This window comes from Rutilus rutilus, assembly GCF_951802725.1.
Source record: "Rutilus rutilus genome assembly, chromosome: 9".
In the NCBI taxonomy this organism is placed as follows: Eukaryota; Metazoa; Chordata; class Actinopteri; order Cypriniformes; family Leuciscidae; genus Rutilus; species Rutilus rutilus.
This window is the reverse complement of record NC_140223.1, coordinates 19,087,857-19,111,758: the sequence shown is the minus strand read 5'-3', so window position 1 is coordinate 19,111,758 and position 23,902 is coordinate 19,087,857. Positions and strand designations below refer to the sequence as shown.

Sequence of the window (23,902 nt, the reverse complement as noted above, 5' to 3'; positions counted from 1 at the left end):
CGCTGCAACTGAAACGGGCACAGGACCAGCCATGCCACAGCCGTTTTAAGCTCTCTAACAGACCAACATACCGACTTGAATTATGATGTGCTGTCAATGTTAGCTCGGTTATTGAATGTTTCAAAAAGGCCATATTTGATTATGGCTGCATCAGCCATAAAAATGATCTTGCCCCCCTTTTTCCTCAAATTAGCTCTGAAGTGAAGTAAGGGAGGCTAATTAAAGGATAGATGTGATTATGGCCTGTTGAGGAGAGAGAGGATGAGAAAGCCCTGGACCGCTGCGATGTCTGTGCTGGAGCACTCTGAATAATGAGCTCATTACACAGACAGCACTGTGCTGCCAAGCAGCCGTCAGATGATGCATTCAACAGCTGCTATATTATAGATTCCTATTATAAATCACAATAGTACACTGTTCCATGAAAAAAAAATAAAAAAAAATCAACATGACTAGATTTTTACATTTTCTGAAGACAATGTGAAGACAAAGGCTAAATTCGTCATCAGGATGCTACGGATGGTGCCAGGGCATTGCAATGCATTTGTTTCGTTACACTAACATTCAAAGTTTGGGGTCAGTAAGATTTTTTTTTTTTTAAAGAAATTAATCCTTTTATTTAGCAAGGATGCATTCATTTACAAATTTCACTTTTGATCAATTTTATGTTATAAAAGATTTCAAATAAAGGCTGTTCCCTGTTTTTAACATTGATAAGACTTTTTTTTTTTTTTTAGCATATTAGAATGATTTCTAAAGAATCATGTGACACTGAAGACTAATGGCTGCTAATGGCTGACTAAAGGAATAAATCACATTTTAAATACATATTTAAATAGAAAACAGCAATACGCTGTTTTTACTGTATTTCACTCAAACAAATGCAAAAGAGAATTTTAAAAATCTTACAGACCCCAGACTTTTGAATGGTAGTTTATACATAGATGTCAATCTTGCATATCATCTGTCAACCCATATAGTTAAATATTTGAACAAACCCCAACCCCAAGTATGAGAAATAGTAATCGTGATTTTGCCCAAGCAAGCACCACTAATTATGTGGTGCCAGTATAAAAAGTATCAAATCAAGTAAAAGAACAGAAAAACCTCAAACATCTCTGTTCTGCATTATTGTTCTCATTGGGTATATAATTAGAGCAAAAAACCCCACAGAGGTTAGCAGAAGTTGTCATTAAAATAGGTCAAACGGATCTCTCTTCTAAAGCTGAAGCAATTTCGAACTGTCTTTCGCCCCTACTCTCAGGAAATTGTGTGCTCGGATGAGTGCAGACAAGCCTGTTTGAGCTACAAAAGGCGATAAGAGGCCTCCATTCAGGCTGGCTTTCAGCCATGAGAACTGAAGCTTCATGACACGCACACTCAAACAACGCCTCCATACCCACAGCACACGGCCACAACAATAGTCATTGTCAGACCTTCCTCTACACAGAGCTCAGGGACAATGGAGCTAGTTTGTGCTTGGAGGAAGTGATGAAGTGATTGAACGGCGCACCTGGAAAAGCCTGGTGAAGATGTCAAACTCAAAGACGGAGATGTAGTCGTTGCAGGTGAGGTCGATGGTCGATTTAAGTGCCATGGCCTCCAGGCCCGAGCTGATGGGGTGAAACTCATGCAGGGCCTGCCGGAACACTTTCCAAGGCACGATGGTCCTGAAATTCAAAGAAATTTAGGTTATGTTACCAGAATCAGAATAGGTTATGTTACCAGTTTTGCTTAAGTCCATCTTCCTTTGTTTTTTCATGGAACATGGCGTGTTAATATGTTACGAGAACAAAGAGCACATTAAGCTTCTCACTTGTCCCCGAAGGATTTTCTCCAGAACTCTGCGGCATCCGCTTTGGTGATTCTGAAGTTATCCCCTTGAAACAGGCCGTTGGGAAAGATGGCTTTGAGCTCCGCGAGCATGTGACTGAATATCAGCGACAATTTCGTCAGGTTCCGTCTGAAAAAGAGGAAAAAGAACAGTTACTTTCACTGAGAGGTTTGATAATCCCCCCCAAAAAAACAAAAAACCAACAGCCTTAGTAATTTCATAATGATTAATTATGTCACGATATTTGATCAAACTTGGCAAATCTTAACAGGAAATAACTGGATCTTATCAAGAGCAATAATAGAGGTCATTTTCCCCAAATTAGCACAGAAACATGTAAACGTCAGCAGATTCTGGAGTCTGGCCTGGTGATTGGGTATTTCTGTGGCCAGCAGGCATAGTGAGGGAGTATCAGGGACTGAGGTGGACGCTCTGAATGCCTGCTGCATTTTTCTGATTCCACCGACTCTGGGCACATAAGCCCAAGACAGGCATGCGAGAGCAGGGAGGGTCGCGCTACACGGCAGGGGGAGGAAGTGGAAAGAAAGCCATGATTTACAGGGCAGCACAGTGGGGGATTGTACAAGCTCTCCAGCCTAGGGAATTGACATGCACAAGAGAGAGTCTGAGTGTGGCAGTGCCGCAGCTGCCTCCAAAAACTCAATCTTTACTTGGACTATGAGAAAAAAGAGAGCAAGACTGAGTGAGAAAAAAGGGGTGTTACAAAAACTGCAAAAATGGAGTGTAAACTACAAGAAATGACAGTAAGCAAAAGAGAAAAATAGGTGCGTGTAAGCAATGCTTTTTTGATAACCATTATTATTAAAAAAAATAAATCAATTATGCATACAAATAGCCTATGCATGCATTTTTGCTACACAGTAAACTAAAACAAGTGGTTACACTTTATTTTAAGGTGACGTACATTCACTTACTACTGAGAAGGGGTGCACGGTATACTGGTACAACGGTAGTATCGCAATACTAAAACTTCTAAATACTGCCGATGCCATTGTATTTTTTGAAACGGTAGTATCATCAATACAGTACCCTGGAAATCCAGAGTTCTCACGAGAGCACAAATTGAATTTGCTCAGCGAGTTTACTCTAGCGTCGAGTAATGATGCTCTATGCCCTTGTATCCGAGCTGCACCAATCACATCGGGTTATCTGATATAGGCGGGCCAGAGGCGAGCTAAACAGAAGACGACAGCGTTGTGACGTCGAAGTCATTAGTAAACATTGCAAGATGGCTATGGATGAACACCAGTTGTTTGAAACGACTTTGGCCGCTACAATGAACAAGTTAGACGTGGCTTTTTATCTAAAAGAGGAACAGAAGACGGCGCTCGAATCCTTCCTTTGCTGTTTTGCCGACTGGATACGGCAAGAGTCTAATCTACCAGTTAGCTCCCCTGGTAGCTAAGCGCATGGGACCATATTGTTGTGATTGGTCGTAGTGTTATCCAATTACGTGCAGTGAGATTTTCAAATGCATGCTTGGTGCCGTCCCTCGAGCTGGGCGATTTTCATTAGTCGATGCCAGACCCTTAATCTTTCAGATTTGGGTCTGGATTTCCAGGCTATCAATACAGTAGTACCGTAAGAAATGTTGTATGTGCAGCAGGTACTCTATTTAAAATGTTAATTTGAACACACATGCCTGCAAAAACATTACAAAAGAGTTTTTTTTTTGTGTGCCGTTGCCTTGCTGCTGTGGCCTGTGTAGTAAATGCAGTGTATAATAAGTGCCTTATTGAGTAACATGTAACTACATCAACTTAATATAAAGAGTTACCAAAGAAGTACATGCTATCCAACATTTTGAAATCCCACTGTCCTCACGCATGGGTTTACATACTCCTTTATCTATGGCTCTGGGAACAGTTGTTGTTTGTGGCAAAAGAGTGCCAATGTTCCTTCTGGTTAAGCCAGCTGTGCCATGCTTACTCCACCAAGACATATAAGAGAAGTTAAGCAATGGCATTTGTGTGGTGAGGCTGCAGGCCTTTGGTGTTATAAAGACCGGCACTTTCGACCAAAATGTTTGCGAACGTTCATCTTTGAAACCATGAGGGAGAGGAGAGGCTTTCGTTAGGAGATTCAAACTAACTAGGGCACAGATGCACAGAAAGACAGAGCTCATGCAGCAGGACCCGCTCAATCACTCACTAAAGCTGTCGTACTGAGGACTGCGTTTGTTAGCAGCACTCAGTCAGAGGCGTCACTCTTCAGAACAATAAATAAAATGCTCCCAAACAAAACAATCACAATGAATGACATTTCTAATGCCTAATGATGTATTTGAACAGGCTAATTCATATGAGAAAGATGAGACCAATACATACCAATATTTGTGTTACAATAATTCAGAGTATCACAGAAGTACTGGTATAAAAGTTTACAGTTCGGATATAAACACTGATGTCTACAGTAGCGATCTTTTGCACGCAACTTGACGCATATTAACGACTGTATCAATTACATCATTACACCAGCAGGTGGCGACAACAGTGACTTAAATGTATGCGTCATTATGCATACATTAAATGCATCATTAAATCATTCATTCAAGAGATTCGTTTAAAACCGCTGAATCATCCAGTAATGAAAGGAGTGAAGTAGTCAAATTACGTTATTTTGTTTAGCTGTCAGTTCAGAATCGTGGGAGAGTCGTGATCTCTATTTTAAAACTAAAAATCGTGATTCTCAATTTAGGCATAGGCATAGTGCCGGACAGAGTGCTTCATTATTGCGTTTTCATGACCGCCTGCTACTCCTCTCCAATCTCTCGGTTGGCCGACCTCTCCTTGCTGTTGCTGTAGGCCAAGCCCTGCCTAGATACTGTGCTTTTGTCAGCTTTCCTCCTCTTTTGGCCTGACCTTTGACCTGCAGCTGGCTGCTCCCTTCCTGTTTCCTGTTTTCCGTGATAAAACAGCCAAGCCAACTGGAGAAAGCGAGAGCGGTCCGCTCATGCCCACGGCTGATTATCAAAGAGTCTACAGTTCAGAAGAGTCACACCTACACTCTCTCTTTAGCGCCTGCCTTCATTTGTCCACACACACAAAAACACCAGAGCCAGTATGCACTAAATGACATGATTTCAATTGCTCAACTAATGCACATTTCAACAGCCAACTTCCCTAAAACATTTAACATTTCCCCAAATATCAGACTTGTGCAACTGGAAACTATTTATGTCTAAACAACGTGTACATGAGAATACTCGAACAGATCATGGATTCTGTGTTTTCTTGTCAACGCAGCCACCCCTAGACAAATTTAACTGTCCAGAACTGGCTTCACACCGGATCTGTCAGGAAGTGGTGGTGACAGCAGTCATACACAAGCAAACACACACACACACACACACACACACACACACACACACACACACACACACACACACACACACACACACACACACACACACACACACACACACACACCTTTACATAAAATACACGAACATGGTGCCCAGTGAGATTCAATGCACTCACACAAACAAATTTTGTTTAATGATCTGACACCATCTAGGCTATTCTTATCCACTGTGTCAGGGGATTTATAGAAAAGTTGTCCTCTGAAGTGTGGTCTGTTCTGAAAATGCAAATAAACTAACTAACCAGTAATCATCTAATCATGCATAGCTGAGATAGCAAAATAAAGGCCTCATCTGTCACTTGAAAGAAGCTAATCAAATGAAGCAGAAGCCAACATGGACAGGTTGTGACACATCGATTTTCGATCGACAGGTCGATTTAGCTATTTAGCCTATTTTATGTTAATAATATTAATTTATGTAAATAATGTTTTATGTTCATTTTAAATACACTACAAAAGTTTGGGATCTGAAACCAGTAATATTGTGAAATATTATAATTTAAAGCTGTAGTCCGTAACTTTTGGTGCTCTAGCGATTAGTAAACAGAACTGCATGCGTCTTATGGAAGAACATTGTAGCCAGAGCTACTTCTCTGCGTTTATGTCTATGACGAGTCACGCAGGTACTGGGCTACTCCACAACGGTGCCGACCCGAACCAGTCTAAAATAGTCTGAATATAAACACTTATTATAGGTGTACCGTAGTGATTCAGGATAAGACAAAAACACAGTTTGGTAAATGGATTCATGATGTACTCTCTTTTGATTTTGAACACAAAAAGTTACGGACTGCTGCTTTAAAATAACTTTTCTACTTGAATATGGTAAAAAGTACCATATAAAGTACCATATAAAAGTACCATAATTTTTTTTAACTTATGGTTAAAAAAGGTAATTTATTCCTGTCACAGCAAAGCAGAATTTTCAGCAACATCACTCCATTACATTACTCAGAAATCATCCTAATATGCTGATTTGATGCTCAAGAAACATTTCATATTAACAGTTGTGCTGCTTAATCTTTTTGTAAAATCGTGTGATGCATTTTTTTTTTTCATGATATAAATTTTGAAGAATGTCTCTGTTGGGGGTCAAACTGGTTTGGAATGATAGGAAGGTGAGAATGAATAACACAACTGTCATTTTCAGGTGAACTATCACTTTAAAGAGCAGTGTTTCAGAGGAAGAACTAAAGATCAGACTGAATGCCAGCTCAACCTAACCCTTGACTAGGAAACAGGAGAACTGTGACTTTGAAAGCGAAAGAGATGGGAAAGCATGTCTGTTGTGTGCTAAGTCTGGAGTGTATAATATAAGTGGAGAGTAATATAGCGAGAGTATGAGAGCTGCATTATCAGTTAGTGTTCAGTAGGCCATAAATAAATACAACGTCCCACTGCTTGAGTGTGTCTCTCGACCGTGCTTAGCTGGGCTCGGCTTGGCTCTGTGTGGAGCGAGATGCAGGACGTAGTAACTCGAGCTGCAATACAATCCTCGGACGTGTTAACAGTGTTTCCATCCGAAGCGCTCCCTGTGTGAACAAACTCAATCCTTTTGATGGAAGTTCAGACACGTTTACCGATTTATACACAAAACCGAATCATTGAATGATAAGAGTTTTTCTCAATTGCTAACACACTGTAACTGATTTATTTGGCTCAATTTCCCAAACCATTAATTCAGTTCTCAATACTATGACACACTTCTTAAAAGTATTTCATCCGTTTTTACACACATTGCAATTTTCTCTGTTTTCTGAAAAACCTTACACAAAAAAATCCTAATTTTTTACCCTAAGTTTAACCATGTTCGCATTCATAGACACAAGTGTAGAATATAATTAACTAATAATCCGAACTTTAAAAAATAATAATTTTAGACAAAAAACATACTGGGGGTGCAGGGTTTACCTCTAAAGAAAAGAATGAACCATTTATATATTTTGCACAAAGTAATAAACTACTTAAAAAAAAAAAACATACATAATCTATAATCAAATCTCTCATTATGAGCACAAAAAGTTAATTAGTAATTTCAACGTTTTTTTGTCTTCCTTCGCCATCTCGAAATCATTTTCCAAATTATAACATTGCTTTATAATATGCCTAATAGTAATGCTAAAACAAAACATCTAAAGGCAGAAAGGCACCAAGGGTTAACTTGCCACAAACCTGGTTTAGTTAAATGTCTGAGATATAAATAATTGTATTTGCTGTATTCTCGTTTTCCGCAGTTTTACAAAAAAAAAAAAAAAATCCATCTCACAGGGTTTCTGCTATGTTGTTAAAACAACCGCGTCATCTGCAGCCCTTAATGTTGTGCTTTACATCGAGAGAGAGAGAGAGAGAGAGAGAGAGAGAGAGAGAGAGAGAGAGAGAGAGAGAGAGAGAGAGAGAGAGAGAGAGAGAGAGAGAGAGAGAGAGAGAGAGAGAGAAGCAACGAGCACGAAGCAGAAAGGACTCGAATGAGGTGCGTTTTGTTCTAGATAAAAATAAAGGATGTAGCACTGAAAGATCGTTACCATAAATGACCCTGAGCACTTGTGGTGTGAACTGCTCTGTTGTTTTGATGAGCTGCTCACTTTAAACTTTAGAAACAGTAAAATGGTCCAGATAAAACCAAGCCGGGGTCCAGAACCGGACCGCGGTTTTTTACTCTGCGTACTCAGAGTATAATTACAGTACATAGTACACTACTTTAGATAAGATAACTTTCACTGTAGCACATGTTCTCCCCAAACTCATAACTGCCAAACTGATTTGTGGCCAAGTACTACTTACATGTACCATGTTTTTGAAGAACCGTGAGGCAACCTAAGGGGGGATTGCCTAAGGGGGTTGTCTTTTGTCAGGTAACCAAGGAAATATTATTTACGAATAGTTGAAAATGATTTCCCAACTAGAATTAGACCTAGAATTTCCTTCACAATTCCATTTCTTTTTAGATTAACTATCCCCTTAAGCATATGCAAATATGCATTCATATATTTTCATTAATACACTGTTACACCACGTTTTAGTTCTAATTAAGTTCTCTATTGCCAAGGTGTGCGTAGGGTTGTAAGAGTTATAGCGCTGGTGTTCTCTAGGCAGTGAAGAATTGGGTTTGTGTGTCATCTGAGGTCAAAGTTTGATTTTGTTTTATTATGTTTCTGACTGAAATATTTGAGTTTGACGTGCAAGAATGAGTAGTTACAAGACTATGTTTATAGTTTTGAGAAAATAGTGAATTGTTTCATGAATAGTGTGTTAGCAATTGAGAAAAACTGTAATACAAATAAAGCCCAATTAACACCCCACAGATGTGAGCCTGGCACTGCACTTCCTGCATGAAATATAAAGACTTTGAATAAGGCTTTGACCAAGGACTTTTACTATCAAACATATCTGCTTCTACAAAACTGCTTGTTGGACCATCATTTGATAGCGTTGCTTGATGGTTTGTTGTTTGTTTGATTTTTAAAATGAATCATACGCATTTGTGGACGCATAATTGATCCACAAAACATGGGTTAACAGATCATTGGCTAAAAGTTGTGTTGCGAAATGTTTTTGCATTTTAGGCTTGTGAAAAAACAAGCCTCTAAAATGATTACAGTGGATGCAAGCGACAAAATAGGAGATAAGAGATGCCAGTCGAATCGCACATCTGAATGTGCTGTTTAATGCGACAACTATCTATAAGACTGAATTGATGGCTATCAGCTGGGATTTTGCCAAATTTGAGTCAAAACTGTATTTTGTGGCATGCAAAATATGAAAAACTGAGAAAAGGATTGTTTACTAACTTATTTGACCTGTAATAAAATTTGCAACGTAAAGTCTCCTGCAGACATGAGTTTCGATCGTTTACAATCTTGATGCTGAATTTCTTGAATACACTGAAGTCAACTTTTAGCATTTATATACAGGCAAAAATGTTCACAAATAAAACAACAACAAAACATGGCATAACAAACAAAACAAAACTAGGAAACTGTAGTTACTGCAGTAAACGTTAATTTTCTACCATGAATGGGCTGTCCTCTCCCTGCTGACTGCATCTATGTAGTCTGAAATGTGGACCAGTACAGAGGAAACATCTAATTTATACTCTCAGAGTTCATAACAACTCACAGAAAGAATTAATGTGCATGTAAAAGGATGTTAAGACTTAACTCATCTTATGACAGAGCTGTGACTACAACAAGATGGAAATTGGACGCAGTAAAATTCCACCAAGCTGACAAATTTCTGTTACACCGCGCAACTGTATAATGCCTTACCGTAATATGCATCTGACTTCATATATCTGCTGTTCATTTCCCTGTTGCTAAAATTGGCCCTTTCATGCAGACCAACAACATGCAGATAAGATGAAAAGATAACCAAATAAACCAGAGAGGGAAACATGAGGACGAAGTCAAGCATGGTCCAAATTTAGCGATCTGAACAATAGAGTATGGACGCATAAACACAATTAGATAACTACAATAATTCAGGATGCAACATCTGTCAGAAAGTCTATTCAGAATTAGTTGGCTTAATTCACAACAGCTGTATGACACACACTAATGCCAGGTTACCTAAATTGAGAGCACATGCAATTTCACAGAGATGGATATCAGGGCACTATGCAACACGTATTTCTTCACAAGGAAACTCTACTATGGAATATAAATATGTGGTAGAAGATTCAACAGCATGCTGAAACAGTCAACCGTGTGAAAATACAGAGAGCCACAAATTATTCACTGTAAATATCTCACGGACAGCATAGCATCCGCATAAAACATATCAGTACAACAGTTAGGGTGCTTTCACACTGGCAGTTTAGTTCAGAACGCTAAAAGTCGCTAACATGAACGCTGTCATGCGGACCCGGGTGCGCACTGGGGTACTGAACCCGAGACTACCTGGAGGAGGTGGTCTGAGTTCGGTTGCTCCCGAACCGTGCTGTGGTCCGTGTGAATGTGAAAGCAATACGGACTCGGGTGCGCACTTGTTCAGTATATGACCTGCGCATGCGTTTTAGCTGATTATTATGATGCATTTAGTTAAATAAAACACATGTAAGGGATGATAGTGTTGATGATTTACCTTGGATACGAGTGAGAGTGAGCCTGCAGTGTATTCGAAACTTGGTACAAACTTGGTATTGCGAAACGCCTCCTGTTTGTGTGTGTGTGTACAGAAAACCGCGAGCGAGTACTGAATTGAGTTCTCTTTCGCATCTTCTTGTGCTTGAATCTGAATGGTTGAAAATCGCTTGAATGTTTAAATTGGCAAGACTTTAAAACGTGCAAATGATAAACTTTTGTGACGACACAGTACTGACCCAATCGGGCAAGTTACAAATCCGTCAACTGTCCTGAGTTGTCCTTCATGCTGGCACTGGGCCGTCGGGGCAGTCCTTATTGTCGAGCCCTGAATAGAACTTTTTCTGCCAGTGGAATTTTGCTGAAATATTGCTAATGTGACAGCACTAGGGTTGCAAGGAATACTGGAAAAGTATATTTATGCATAGTGCGGCCTCTCTCCTACTTTATGAATGCTGGAAAAGTGTGCAATAGCAATTTCAGGATTGATCAAATTGTCCTGCAATTCGGTTTGGTAGGCAAGCAAGAGTAAAGTGACGCATGAAAGCAAAATTTATTCAAAAATGCATCAATGCACAATTTAATGCATCAATAATTTCTTTTAATAATTGATTATAGTAATTACAATCATATCCAATATGTTGCAGAGTCTGTCCTAGATTATATACATGTATTCAAGAAAATCACTTAGTGTCATTATTCATATTCGGCAATTTGAGCAAAACAAGTTAATTGCTGTCATTTTCATGCTTAACTATGATGTGTTTACTTTCAGGAATATTTGGAAAATTTATCTGGAAACAAAATTGGAAAAATGCCAAGACTGTGATTGTTATGTCATTGTAAAGAACATTTGTGAAAGTTTTATACGCAACTAATAGATAGCCTACTTGTTAATTGTATGACCCAGATTGAATTAAAGGTCTTATCAGCCAGCAGATTTCAAGTATGCGTCAATTATTATTTTTCATGTTTCGGTTTTATGATATGCAAACCAACTGCACATTTTCAGCAGTCTACTGTCGATTTGCTTCAAGGTATCAATTCAGGACCAATATCAAGGTTCCAGGGGCTGAAGCCAAAATTTTGCTCTACCTCTAGTGCAGCCAATGCTAGGCAGCAATAGAGGAGGAGATCAGTTCTTCTGATTTGGACATGGAGTGCATGAATTTGAATGTAGGAGATCTAAGACAGTCTTCAGTACTACTAACTACCAAAATGTGCTGAAAATGATCCTATAAAGCTTGAATTGTCACTGACAGTCAGTGTAATAAGTAGCCGGTTTTAGCTAGCCTCAGCAGTGCATGCTGATGGGGGCTTAGGAGAAACAGGAAGGGGAAGTGAATGCGTTAACAGGAAGAGCAGTGTCTGCATGGTGCAGAGCATGACTCGTGTGTCACAGTTAATCATTAAACTCTTCTCACTCAATACGAACACTTCGCCCCCTCAGCCACACTAAGTAAAGCGGCAGCGTCTAATGACACAAAAAAGCTTTAGCTAAGATTCGAGAACTTGCCACCAAAGCGGCTCAAAAAGAGGCCCTCGTCATGCAAAGAGATTTCGTAGGTCCCAAACCTCTAAATGTTTAGATTGACAATTATTTTCTAGTTTCAGAGAAGTAAAATAATATGAAAAATATGAAATGACAGTTGGCTCGATGACTGGCCTTTGATATGAGAAGCCGCTGTACAACAGGAAGTGTGATTATAAGAATGATAGAAATGAAGTATGGACATAAATAAGATGTTTACAATCAACTAAACAAGCTGCGGTTCCTGAGGGAAAATGTCTGGGACTCACATATAGAACTTTTAAATCATTTTAGATCAAACTATAAGCCAAATATATGACATCACATTGGGTTCAATAGCTTAGCTAGGCCGTTAAACATAATTTTCATGTATGGAAATCGTACGGCATTTATTTTTGTATATGACATAAACTGGCATTTATGGGCTGGAAGAATAAGTGCTATGTGAATGAAATAACAGTCTTCAGTGCTTTTAGGAAACTTACAAACAAGACAGTCAGGATGAATTACAAATGATATGTGGGTTTAACGAAGGTTGCATCAGGAAACTCTAAAACCGAACTGTTAGTTGTAATGTCTAGACCTCAGTTAAGCTCTTCCTCTTGTGACTGGTCCTATTTGCACTACACATTCCTCATCTGTCCGTCCGTCCATCCGTCCACAAACACACACGCACGTCAAGTCAAGAGTTTCCAGAAGCAGAAGAACCACAGGCCTGATACGATCTCAGTCCACTGGCTGATCTGTGAGCGCTTGCATGCTCGTCTTCATTTGCATCTTTGATATATGACTTGGGCTTCAGCTTAACTCAACGTAACCTCTACTCAAATTTTTCAAGAAACCGGTTTCACATGATTCAAGGACTGACAAACCATGTTTCACTGCTTCTGCTTTTGCCTCCCACACCAAACTAAATTGCAGAGCATTCCAAAAAACATGAAGTAGCTCAGGAAACGTCTGCACAGAGGTGGCCTGAGAGCTCTGATGTCGGCTTTCACACCCAACCCAACGCCTTCGTCAAATGGAAAAAGTTGAAACCTTTATTTGGTCACTACAGACCGTAACGAACATCTTTTTGAACATTTGCAGCCTATGAAGCAACTAAGGGCAGAAATTTGGTGACCTGATATGTTGCAATTAAAGATGGTGTCTACAGAAACTCATCTGTGCTTACCTGGGCTGAGAGTTCTCCTCAAACATTCGCTCTTTGCCGTCTTTGAACAGGCTTATGGTCTGTTTGGTCTTCTTAGTCAAGTTCTCCATGAAAACGCGAAAGTACTCGTTGTCGCCCAGCGTTTCCATCTTGCCTTCATAGCGGGACAGGATAGTGCGGAGATGCTGGTAGGTGTCTGGCAACAGGTCCAGAATGTACGGAGGACTGTTCTTCAAGGCCAGCTTGGGGTTCTGGCATAACCGTACCACCTGCAGAGCAGAGAAAAATCAGACCATGTTAAATATGGCATCTTTTCAAAACACTGAGAAGCAAACTGAGAATCCAATGAAAATGGCGTGTCGCTATGATGATGCCAGAAACAACAATATAAGCTATGAAAATGGCTTTGAAAGTCACCCTGAAATGACTGCCGTTTTTTTTTTTTTTACATCAGTCCACGGAAATTAATTTAAAATACATAACAGCTACTCTAAATACAAGGAAAGAGACGTAAAACAAACTATAGGCTACTGTTTAAAGGCTTGGGGTGGGTAATATTTTGCATGCTTTTAAAAGAAGTCTCTTTGTTGTATGTTCACCAAGGTGGCATTTATCTGACTGTCAAAACTACAGTAAAAACTAAAAAACACTGTGAAATATTATTACAATTTAAAATAACGGTTTTCTATTTTAGTATATTTTAAAATGCAATTTATTCCTGTAATTTATCCCAGTGAAATCATTCTAATATGCTGATTTGGTGCCCAAGAAAGCTTTATTATTGTATCATTTTTAAAGTTGAAATGTTAATGCATTCTTGCTGAATAAAAGTATTGGTAACACTTTATTTTAAGGTGACGTAGTTACATGTTACATGTATGTGTACTAACTACAGTAATAACAGTAAATTGTGCATAATTACAAGTAACTTACTAACCCTAAACCAAACACTAACGTAACTCTTTAGTAAGTACATGAGGTAAACTAACATTACTCTGTACTTATTTGGGGAAGTACAACGTAACTACGTCGCCTTAAAATAAAGTGTGACCACCAAAGTATTAATTTCTTTCCAAACTTTTGAACAGTAGTGTACACAAAAGATTGAGACAGAATCAATATTATTTGCTCATAAACACACAAAAAAATTTGGATGTATACAATAATATTACACACATAAACTCATATCCATGTTCAGTTCAATTCACTTTTATATGTATAGTATATACATATTCACTCAAATGGTTTCAAAGCAGCTTTATAGAAAAAACATACATGTTTATGTATATTTGTCTGTTAACAAAGCAGCCAACAAGCTCTGAAAAAATATTTGTGTACAAAAATTCTGTACAATTCTCTAAAGGCACATTAAGTTAACTATCGATCAAAAAAAACAGAACTGCAAACTTAACCTCATATCCTCTGTGGGCCAACGTTTTCTCTTGCAGTATAGTATAGCCTAATATGTGTAAGATAAAAATAAAAAAACTACACTGACAAGGGCTTTAAAACTGTTAACTGAACTGAACATACACACACAAAACTTGTCAGGTCACAACAAGAACATTCCAGAGAAGAATTTTGTGAACTACATACGGGGACAACCGTGTTTGCACAAAAGACACGGTTCTGCAATCTACAGCACTACGCATCTCAATTTCTACAACATTTATAGCTGGTGACTGGGAATGACACAGCGTTCACTTTGCAGCTACAGAAGTCTAATGCTTGAGATTAGGGTTGAGCGGAATGACCAAAATCATCCATCACAGCTTTTTATCATGGTATTGTATCTCATTTTAGGTTGTTTTTTATGTCGTAAGTCAAAATGGGAAATTAGTATTAATTAACTATGTTGTAAATTTTTTTAATAATCAAGTGAATTTAATACTTTACAAATATAGCTAATGTATCAATTTAAAAATAAGTTTCATAACCTCTAAAACTATGAAGTTTTTATTATTTTCTATTTTTAATCAATTTCTGATTTATATAAAAGATTACCATTAAAAACATACTAGTAATTCCAACTCCAAATTCTGATTGGATGAGACGTGTTCGCGGTCATAAAATAGAATACATAAGCTCACCAGTGATCATACTATTAATACGACAAAGTTTTGATTGATTTAATGCATCCTTACTGAATAAAACTATTCATTTTTTTCTTTTTCTTTTAACCGTACTGACCCCAGAATTAGTACAGTGGTGTATTTCACATGTTATATCCATCAACGGAGACTGCGATCTTCACAATCCAACTTGTTGGTTGTTCCTCATACACGCCCTCAGACAGGGCTGCTTCTTCATATGCTCTTGTCCTTTATATATATATATATATATATACAGTCATTCCACCCAATTCTACTGGAGGCCATAAAGTTGTTGAAATCTTCCAAGAAAAAAAAAAAAAAACATCCATTCTAGACAATAAATCATCATGATTAAGTGCATGCCCTCAAACCACTTCATTAGCCAAACGACTTAATGGCTATACTGATGGTCCAATAGCCTTTGCTTAAATCCAGACACAGTGGCTCAGCTCTCCTCTGTCTGGACTAAAGCCACGCATCATCACCTTCTGAACTATTGATTAAGACGTGGGTGGGAAATTTGAGGAAACGGGAAACTGCTCAAATGTCACCACCCCAGCAGTTGGAGAAGCGCCGTACCGCCAAGCACACGTTTCGGCAATAAGAGGCTGGCGCTGCGTGCAGCTGCTCCGAGGGCTTGCAGCCTCTCTTATCTATTTTGTCTCCAGCACAGGACCAGCTGTGATTGGGGGGTGGGGGAGCTGATGACATCACAGGAGGGGGGTTCACCATCCAGTCCGACTTGTGCTCCAAAACTTCTGGCTCTCATGCACCCCCAAGTCCTGACAGCCAAGAGATAAGACCGTGGCGACAGGACGTCCAAAGAATTATCAGCAGACATGCATTCGTCTAGCCTACGTGTTCATGTGCAGACGTGCGTTCATTATGGCTTCCAGTGATAATGTGAATTAAGAAAAATAGTCCAAACGGGCGGAGAAACATCTGCTTGGTCTCAAGAATGAAAAACGTCACCCGGAAGTCAATTAAAAAAAGAAATCATTAAATACGCACCAATATATTTACGCAATCAAAAATGCAAGTCCTATTTATGGTGTTAAATTTGTATTCATGATTAACCACATTATACTATGCAAATCCTACCATCAACAACTACAAATAAAATGTTCTTAATTGGCCTGTGGTTTCATAATTACTAAACCCTATGAGGAAATCAAAGTGTAGATAATTTGTGTTTGTAAACAAGGCCAATATGAAAGTATATGTAGGGGAAATACAGAACGTCATTTGTGTTTATTCTTATTTGAATATGCAAAGTTTTTTTCATATTAAAGTTCAAACTGGGAAGAACAACCATTGGGTTCTTGTGGAGTTTGTAAGAGGTTGAATATTTACAGAGGATTGAGAGAATAGGTCTATAACTAAACGTATAACAAGAAAAAGTTTAATTTGGATAATAAATAGCCAAGTCAGGATAGACTTAATAAATGTTTAAGTCCTATGAAGAAACTTTTCTTTTTGCAAGCTGAACTTCTCCTGACAAAGTATCCTGAACCACTGATCCTGACATTCATACTAAACATTCTATTAAGGGTTTCATAATCTAAGACTCGGCAGAAGTTAACAAAGCGGAAATTTACAATGTTAAAATTGCAAAAATGAGAAGATTTGCTTATGAAGAAAATGTGATATGTCACATGTGCACTAACCAAACTACCCAGTGTGAAACTGAGCAAATAGGAAGTTGCAAAGTTCTCAGTCAGAAAGCATTAACCGTTTCTCTACTCAGTGACAATTAAATAGTTTTCCTTTGTAACATAGGCCTACATCTCAAAACTTACTAAGTAAATGCCCTCTTTAGTATCTAAGTGGTTTCCCATTTTAACAGGATAAGTTAAAAAACGAGTCCCCTGTGAAAGATGCACCGTTTCGCTTGTGTATCAGTGTGAACATCACAGGAAGTGTGAGGTCAGTAACCACAACTTTTTTCCATGAACTGCAGCTTAAACTTTTCTATTGTGAGGAAGCAAATTCAACAAAAGAAACCATTCTGGTAGACAGATGTTCGTCTAACGGTTTAAAAATGTTTTATTTTTATTTATTTATTTATTATATATTTTTTACTACATGTTTCAATTCTTAGTACATTACCCCTGTAAAGCCTGACATATGAAATTGAACAGTTTATTGAACCTTTAAACGAAATATGTTTTGTTTTGCATCATATTTGATACATCAGACTCTTTTAACGTGCTCTTTCTTCAGCCCAGTAAAGGTACATCTTAAAATATAACTAACAATGTAAAAGTTATTATGTTTACTTTATAAAAAATACAAAAAGACATGTGTACCACCACCTGAAGGAGGACATTTTTAAAATGATACTAAAAGGTCTTGCAAAAAAGAAAGAACGTGTGACCTATCAATCAGAGGGCAATGCATGCAGTAGACTGTGTACAAAGTTTTGATTATCTTGATAATTTAGAGGCCTTAGAAATTCATGTATCAGATATGATACAGTAGGTTTTATAGAGTTACTCAGGTATTAGATAAGGCCAAGTGTGCCTGACATCTGATAATACCTGATCATAAGACAAACCATGCTTGGATAGATCTCCATTAAACACAAAAACAACCAGCTTTAAATACAGCTGGATACTTAGATGTCTGAAGTCATTCTTGTGTATGACTTGATGAATTAAGGTAGAATGCTTCAGAATAGAAAATAACAGTCTACACTTCACTTAAAACCAATTGCAAGTAACGTTACTTAATAAAATAATAAAAAGTTGATGTGACGCTTCCTGTTTATCCAAAAAATGACACAGAAACAGGAACAAGATAAGCAAGTAGTGTTTGAGAGGACAGATCAACTGTCCATTATCCACGTCTACACTAAAAGTTAACACAATTTAACCAACTAAATGACCAGCAACAAGACTAGGAACGTCAGATATTGGTTGCTAAAACCAACTTTGTGATTTTCACACCGTTCACATCCAGGAGGAGTCACATTAGTCCAGATAGGTCAAATCAATTCCTACTCTTCTCACAATATAAACAATATTGACCAATTAAGTAATACCACAAGCTATTAAGCTAGGACAACTAACTTAGCACAGACACCCTACACCGTATTCAGAAGTCCTGCTAGGCAAGCTGGGGTGGACGGCTACCGAAAAATGACCTACTCTCTAATATTCCCAAAGTATTTGACTGGCTGAATATAGTTTATTAGCCAACAAACCATTCAGCTAATTGCCTTAGCAGAGCAGCCCTGCCATATTGCATTAGGACTCCTCGGTGCAGGCCATCCGGCTAAGCTAACAAGAGACCGAGGCTGCTAGCTACAACGTCTCTCTCTGGTAACGTTACCCATCTTTTGTGTTTTTGCTTGATAGTCACCCACCTTATCCATGAATTTCCAGCATTTCTCCACCGTCTTTTTGTCCACGGCCCCGGGCTGGTGATGGGAGTGGTGGAGGTGATGGTGAGGCTGAAAAGCGTCCTTCATCATACCAATAAGCCCCCCACCTTTCTTCAGATTTCCTGCCATATTCGGACTTTGGAGTGTTGGTTTCGCAGTCAAAATATAACTGGGATCGGATACCCCCCGGTGAGGACAGCGCCCGAGTCCAGTTCGGTTCGAGCGAAGGTCCGTCAAGGGGGGTGGGGGGGAAGAAGCGCTTTATCGATGAAAGACTCCCATTAAATCCCCCTGCAGGAAACCACCGTTTCACGCTGTATTTGAATACGCTCGGGTAGTGCGGCGAATCCCGTCAAAAATAACGCGTAAAAATAAGTTTTGATGGATGTCTGGACGTTGAGGAACAACTGCTTTCACAACGACACCCCGTGCGAGCGTGATGTTCCCTTTTCCTGCAGCTCTCTCTCTCTCTCTTTCTCTATCTGTGCGCTTCTGCAGAGCGATGTCCGATTCGTGAATGTGATCGAACCATTCTTTAGAGTCGGATCTTTTCAATCAGTTAAATCGGTTCACAAACTGGTCGGACTGAAACAGTCTAGATGTAAAGCAAATTGGTTTAATGAACATGCATTATATTCAGGTTCTAAATAACTATGTTTTTATTAGCAGTATCATGTCTACAAAAACTCATGGACATAACACATGAATTTATAGGCCAAATAAACACCGTCAGAATGTAAACACAATGAACACGACTATGGAATGCTTTTTACTTTTTTATTGCCAGTCAAATTATAATCAATAAACTTTAGAATTACTTCCATATTAAAACACGTTTTAACAGATATACAAGCAGGGAAAGTTTTTTTTTTATCTCAACTTTTTTCAAGCATGTAATATTCAACACCGGGGTGTGAGGGACCATGTGATGACGTGATAGTCAGAGAAGTGACGTGCGAAATAGTGGAATCGATTCTTTGAAGGGACGTGTTCGAAAGAACCGATTCGCTTGAATGAATGTACTTCCTATCACTACTTTTGCAACGGGAAGTTCGGGCTAAGCAAGACAAGAGCCCTTGCGAGCAAAACCTATGAAGGGGAGGCGCTCATGTTTATTATAAAATCAGCACATATCGTCTTTCTTCATATGAAAATGCAATACTGGATTGCGGAAAATATCCTATTGAAGGAAATAAAAAAACACCGCCTTCTACCTCCCCCTACTTGTATGATTGCTCTTCCTGTTCCGTCTTGTAAGACCTCGCCCTCTTTCATGTCTCAAATTTTCCCCGCCTCCCTTCTTGCTCTTCATGTGAATGTACGAATCCTACTATGGTGAAAAGCATGTAAATATTAATTAAGGCACGTAACTGGAGCACTAGGAAGGTTACCAAGCAACGTAAATGTGACGTAGTTAATATTCATGAGCTAAGCATTGGTAGTAGAAGTGCTTGTATTGTACTTTCGCCGCCCTCCGGGTTAAAAAGATGAATTATGCAGATATTTTTTGAGGTGAACTACTTTGTTTTTGTAAGTTCACCGCTGTATGATGTTTGGTTCGTTGAACTTCTCTCATCATTTCAGTTCACATTCACATTACAAATGTCATTAACTTTACTGAATTGAATGAAAAGTAAACACACTTGTGATAGAGCTCTGAACACGTCCTTTGGGCTATTTCAAACGAATTAAGGAGATTCTCTTTAAACAATATAAACAATTCAGAAATACCTAAAATTACTTTATTGTCCATAAAACAACACGACCAGCTTGGCAACTTTATACACAGCTCCAGGCAACCAGCCGGCGACGCGGTACAATGCGGTTACGTAGAACAACTGTAATTGGCATTCTGGAGAGGTGATTGGCTTACGTCTCTCTCTGGCCACGCCCACGCTACCAGGCGGCTCTGTATACACACTAAAGACACAATGAAACTTTTCCTTCTGCTCGATAGATGCAGACCTAGAGTCTTTGTACACTATGCCACCAAAGAAGAAAGGGAAAGGAAACAGCAAAAAGGAAAAGTCCAAAAAGAGCACGCCAGAAAAAGGTATTTTTCTTTTTGTTGTTGCTTTGATAAACACGAAATAATATAATTCTTACAATAAAGACTTAAGTGATATTTGATTAGCATGATATATTTCCTTTATTTCTCAGATGATGGACTTTCAGAGAAGTACCGGAGAAGTGCCTTAGACGTGGCTGTTTTAAAAGAGCATCTGGGTAAGGCAAATAGCTATAATTTTTTTAAATGGACTGTTCTCAGATTTGTTTTCTCTGTTGGCTGATGTTCAATTAAAGAAAGTAACGTCTCTACAACCCTTGTCAGCACTGAGGAGCAGTGTAGCGCGTCAGGCTACAGTGGTGAGAGATGACTTGAAATGTCAAATCAGAGATCTGGAGCAGGAGCTCAGTCAGGAAAGATCAGACATGAAGGACATCACTGCAGGTCTGTATAAAATTATATTACTCTTCATAATACACGGGCGGTTTCCCGGACAGGTCTTAAATTAAGACAGGAGTAAACCTTAATCTAGAATAGTTAATCATGTCTTAAAAATGGCTTTCTAAAACACTGATTAAGTACAGATTACTAACACCTGGACTATGAATTCCTGAATTTAACTAAACAAGATTAATTTAAAACCAACTGAGCTAATCTGAATTAGTATTGCAGAGGTTTCCTATTTGGAATGAACCAAGAAAAGCTTAAAATTGTATGTAACTGAGAAGCAAATCCAAGGAAAACAATGGCATCAGAAAAAAGACTGCAATAAAAAAAAAAAAACAACCTTAGCCTACATATCAGCTGTGGAATCTAGGAAAAGGAAAGGAATGCCTGGAAATCTATTTGTAATCAAATGCAAATGGAAACACATCTACAAGAACAATACAACAACTTTATTACATTACTGTTTTGTGAAATATGTGGGATGATATAATCAATAGAGATGTTGTGGAAGAAAAAAAACTGCTGCTGATGCCTGAAGAGAGAGGTTTAAGACTGGCGGAGGACCTGCAAATAAAGATATGGCCACTTGGATGAATTACTGACAGGAATAGCCTAATTGAGAGTCAGCAACCTTTGGATAACATAGATGATGACCATGATTTCCTGGAGGAAGACTAAAGATACTTTCAGGACTAAATTGAGGCTTAAATTAAACCTACCGGGTAGCAGGGCCGAGGACTGGGAAACCGCCCGATAATGTTTAATGTTGTACTGCTTTGGAGACACTTGAGTCATTAGTGTCACATGATCCTTTAGAAATCATTGTAATATGCTGATTTGGTGCTCAATAAACATTTCTTGAAAACAGTTGTGCTGCTTAATATTTTTGTGAAAAACAGTGATAGATTTGTTTTTCAAGAGTCTTTGATGAATATAAACTACAGCATTTATTTGTAATAGAAATCTCTGTCATTATACAAAAAAAAAAAAAACTTTCCGAATGGTAGTGTGAATAACTTGTGATTTACAGTGTGTTTCTGTAAGAAGCTACATTGTCATTGATTTCTAACACAATATGTATTGTATTTACCTTTGAGAACAGATCTCAACCGTCAATATAGGTCTATGGAAACAAACCTGCAGACTAAAATGAACAGGCTTGAAGTGAGTGTGGACTTGCTTGAGACGCAGCTCGGTGAGTTCAGCTGTTAACATATTCAACATATTCTTGTGCTTAAACCAAACACATGCTGATGACAGGCCTCTGTTTGATTAGCCGAGTGTCAGGTTGAATTAAAATCGGAAAGAGAGCGGCGAGAGAAGACAGAAGCAGAAAAAGACGCCATCATTTCTGACCTCCAGAGCAAACTGGACCGCATGGAGAGTGAGTGTGAGAAGATACTGCACGTAAGTCAGAGGCACTGCTCTATAAGTGATTAAGTGAAATATCAGCGCTTGAAAGGATGACATTTTATTAGCACTACACAAAGCTTAAAATTGCTTGGTGGCATTTCAAAGTGTGACTGAATAATCTACTTGACTAAATGAGGTATAATTAATGCTATAGTAAAACAAATTGAATGGACGGTTAATTAAAGTGTTACCAAATATGATTGCCATCCAAAAGGTTATCCATTTCAGCATTTAGTATTTTAGAAAAGTAGAGACCATCTGCACCTCTAAATGCTTGTGCCAGATGGCGAGACATGCCCCATTTAATAAGCTACTTTTCATTTTAAATTGAGTTGTTTTTTATTAATTGGTGTCTTTTGGCTTGGTACAGGGCTGTCTGGACAGTTTGCTCTCTCACATGGCTGAGACGCGGCTGCAGTGGGAAGAACAGAGCACGGTCCTTCATCAGGAAGTCAAGGACATGCTCAGCGACTTTGGGATAAACCCGCTTCACATATGAGGACATCTTTAGGTGAGCACTGTGAACAGAACAAGACCAAGACCTCTGACATCTAAGAAATTACATGTATAATGCATAAGCCAGGGTTTTTCATACTGGGCTGCAGGGATTGAGATGTGTGTGTGTATATATATATATATATATATATATATATATATATATACGCACTACGGGCGGAAAATAGCACTTGTGCTATAACCTGGCACAATGCATCTCTCCTTGTTTTGATACAAGGTTAATGTTATTTTGTGTATTGTCCCTGTTTAAATATATAAAATAGTGTGAAAGAAATGAATACTTTTATTCAGCAAAGATGCACTAAATTGATCAAAAATGACAGTCAATACATTTATAATGTTACAAAATATTTCTATTTAAAATAAATGCTGTTGTTTTGAACTTTCTATTTATAAAATATTCCTGAAAAATGTATTATGGTTTCAAGAAAAGCACCACAGCTGTTTTCAATGTTTCTCGAGCAGGAAAATAAGCATACTATAATGATTTCTAAAGGATCATGTGACACTGAAGACTGAAGTAATGATGATGAAAATTCAGCTTTGCTGTCACAGGAATAAATTACGTAAAAAAAACAAAAAAAAACACATACATATACATAATACATACATACATATATACATACATTATATATATATATATATATATATATATATATACATACATAATTACTGTTTCATTGTGTTTTAAATCAAATAACTGCAGCCTTGGTGAGCATAAGAGGCTTCTTTCAATAACATTATTATATAGTTTTCAATACTGTTCACATTTTAAATTATGAAATATAATTATCAATTTTAACATACCAGGTATTAGTGTAATTTGATAAAGCAGTTTGTATTTTGTATTTAGACTTGTGTTTGGGCCTTCTTCATGAAACAAGCAGAATGAATTTCTATGCAAGCAATTCATCTATTTGCATGTATATTGTCCCACTGAATAGAATGGGACAATTTATGCAGAAAAATGGTTTTATGTAAAATGTATGCATTTGATCCGAATCGTTTCAATAGTATCCAGCAGACAGTGCAGTTCATTCTGTCACCGGCTGGTGTCTCT

The 23,902-nt window shown here is 38.2% G+C and overlaps 2 protein-coding genes across 4 annotated transcripts in view; one reads left to right on the top strand and one right to left on the bottom strand.

Moving 5' to 3' along the window:
- Nucleotides 1-18,977, bottom strand: part of cbl (Cbl proto-oncogene, E3 ubiquitin protein ligase) — a 28,900-nt gene extending 9,923 nt beyond the window's left edge. For both annotated transcript variants that reach the window (XR_014628792.1, XM_084419490.1), the window contains exons 1-4: nucleotides 18,441-18,977; nucleotides 13,002-13,249; nucleotides 1,817-1,963; nucleotides 1,514-1,670 (exon numbers count right to left, since the gene is read on the bottom strand). Coding sequence is in view for 1 of the 2 variants with exons in the window: in XM_084419490.1 (XP_084275616.1) it covers nucleotides 1,514-1,670; nucleotides 1,817-1,963; nucleotides 13,002-13,249; nucleotides 18,441-18,587 (699 nt within the window). In the remaining variant the exon portion in view is untranslated. The remainder of the gene's footprint in view (nucleotides 1-1,513; nucleotides 1,671-1,816; nucleotides 1,964-13,001; nucleotides 13,250-18,440) is intronic.
- On the top strand, nucleotides 16,861-22,955 carry drc12 (dynein regulatory complex subunit 12 homolog). 2 transcript variants are annotated; one of them, XM_084419491.1, is made up of 7 exons: nucleotides 16,861-16,999; nucleotides 20,416-20,511; nucleotides 20,619-20,684; nucleotides 20,791-20,910; nucleotides 22,016-22,108; nucleotides 22,190-22,320; nucleotides 22,697-22,955. In XM_084419491.1, exons 2-7 carry the CDS (start codon nucleotides 20,442-20,444, stop codon nucleotides 22,823-22,825), a joined length of 609 nt encoding a protein of 202 aa, XP_084275617.1. In that variant the 5' UTR covers nucleotides 16,861-16,999; nucleotides 20,416-20,441; the 3' UTR covers nucleotides 22,826-22,955. The 2 variants fall into 2 exon arrangements, with proteins under 2 accessions (XP_084275617.1, XP_084275618.1); XM_084419492.1 differs by lacking the exon at nucleotides 16,861-16,999 and adding an exon at nucleotides 18,261-18,396.
- The last annotated feature ends 947 nt before the right edge of the window (nucleotides 22,956-23,902 follow it).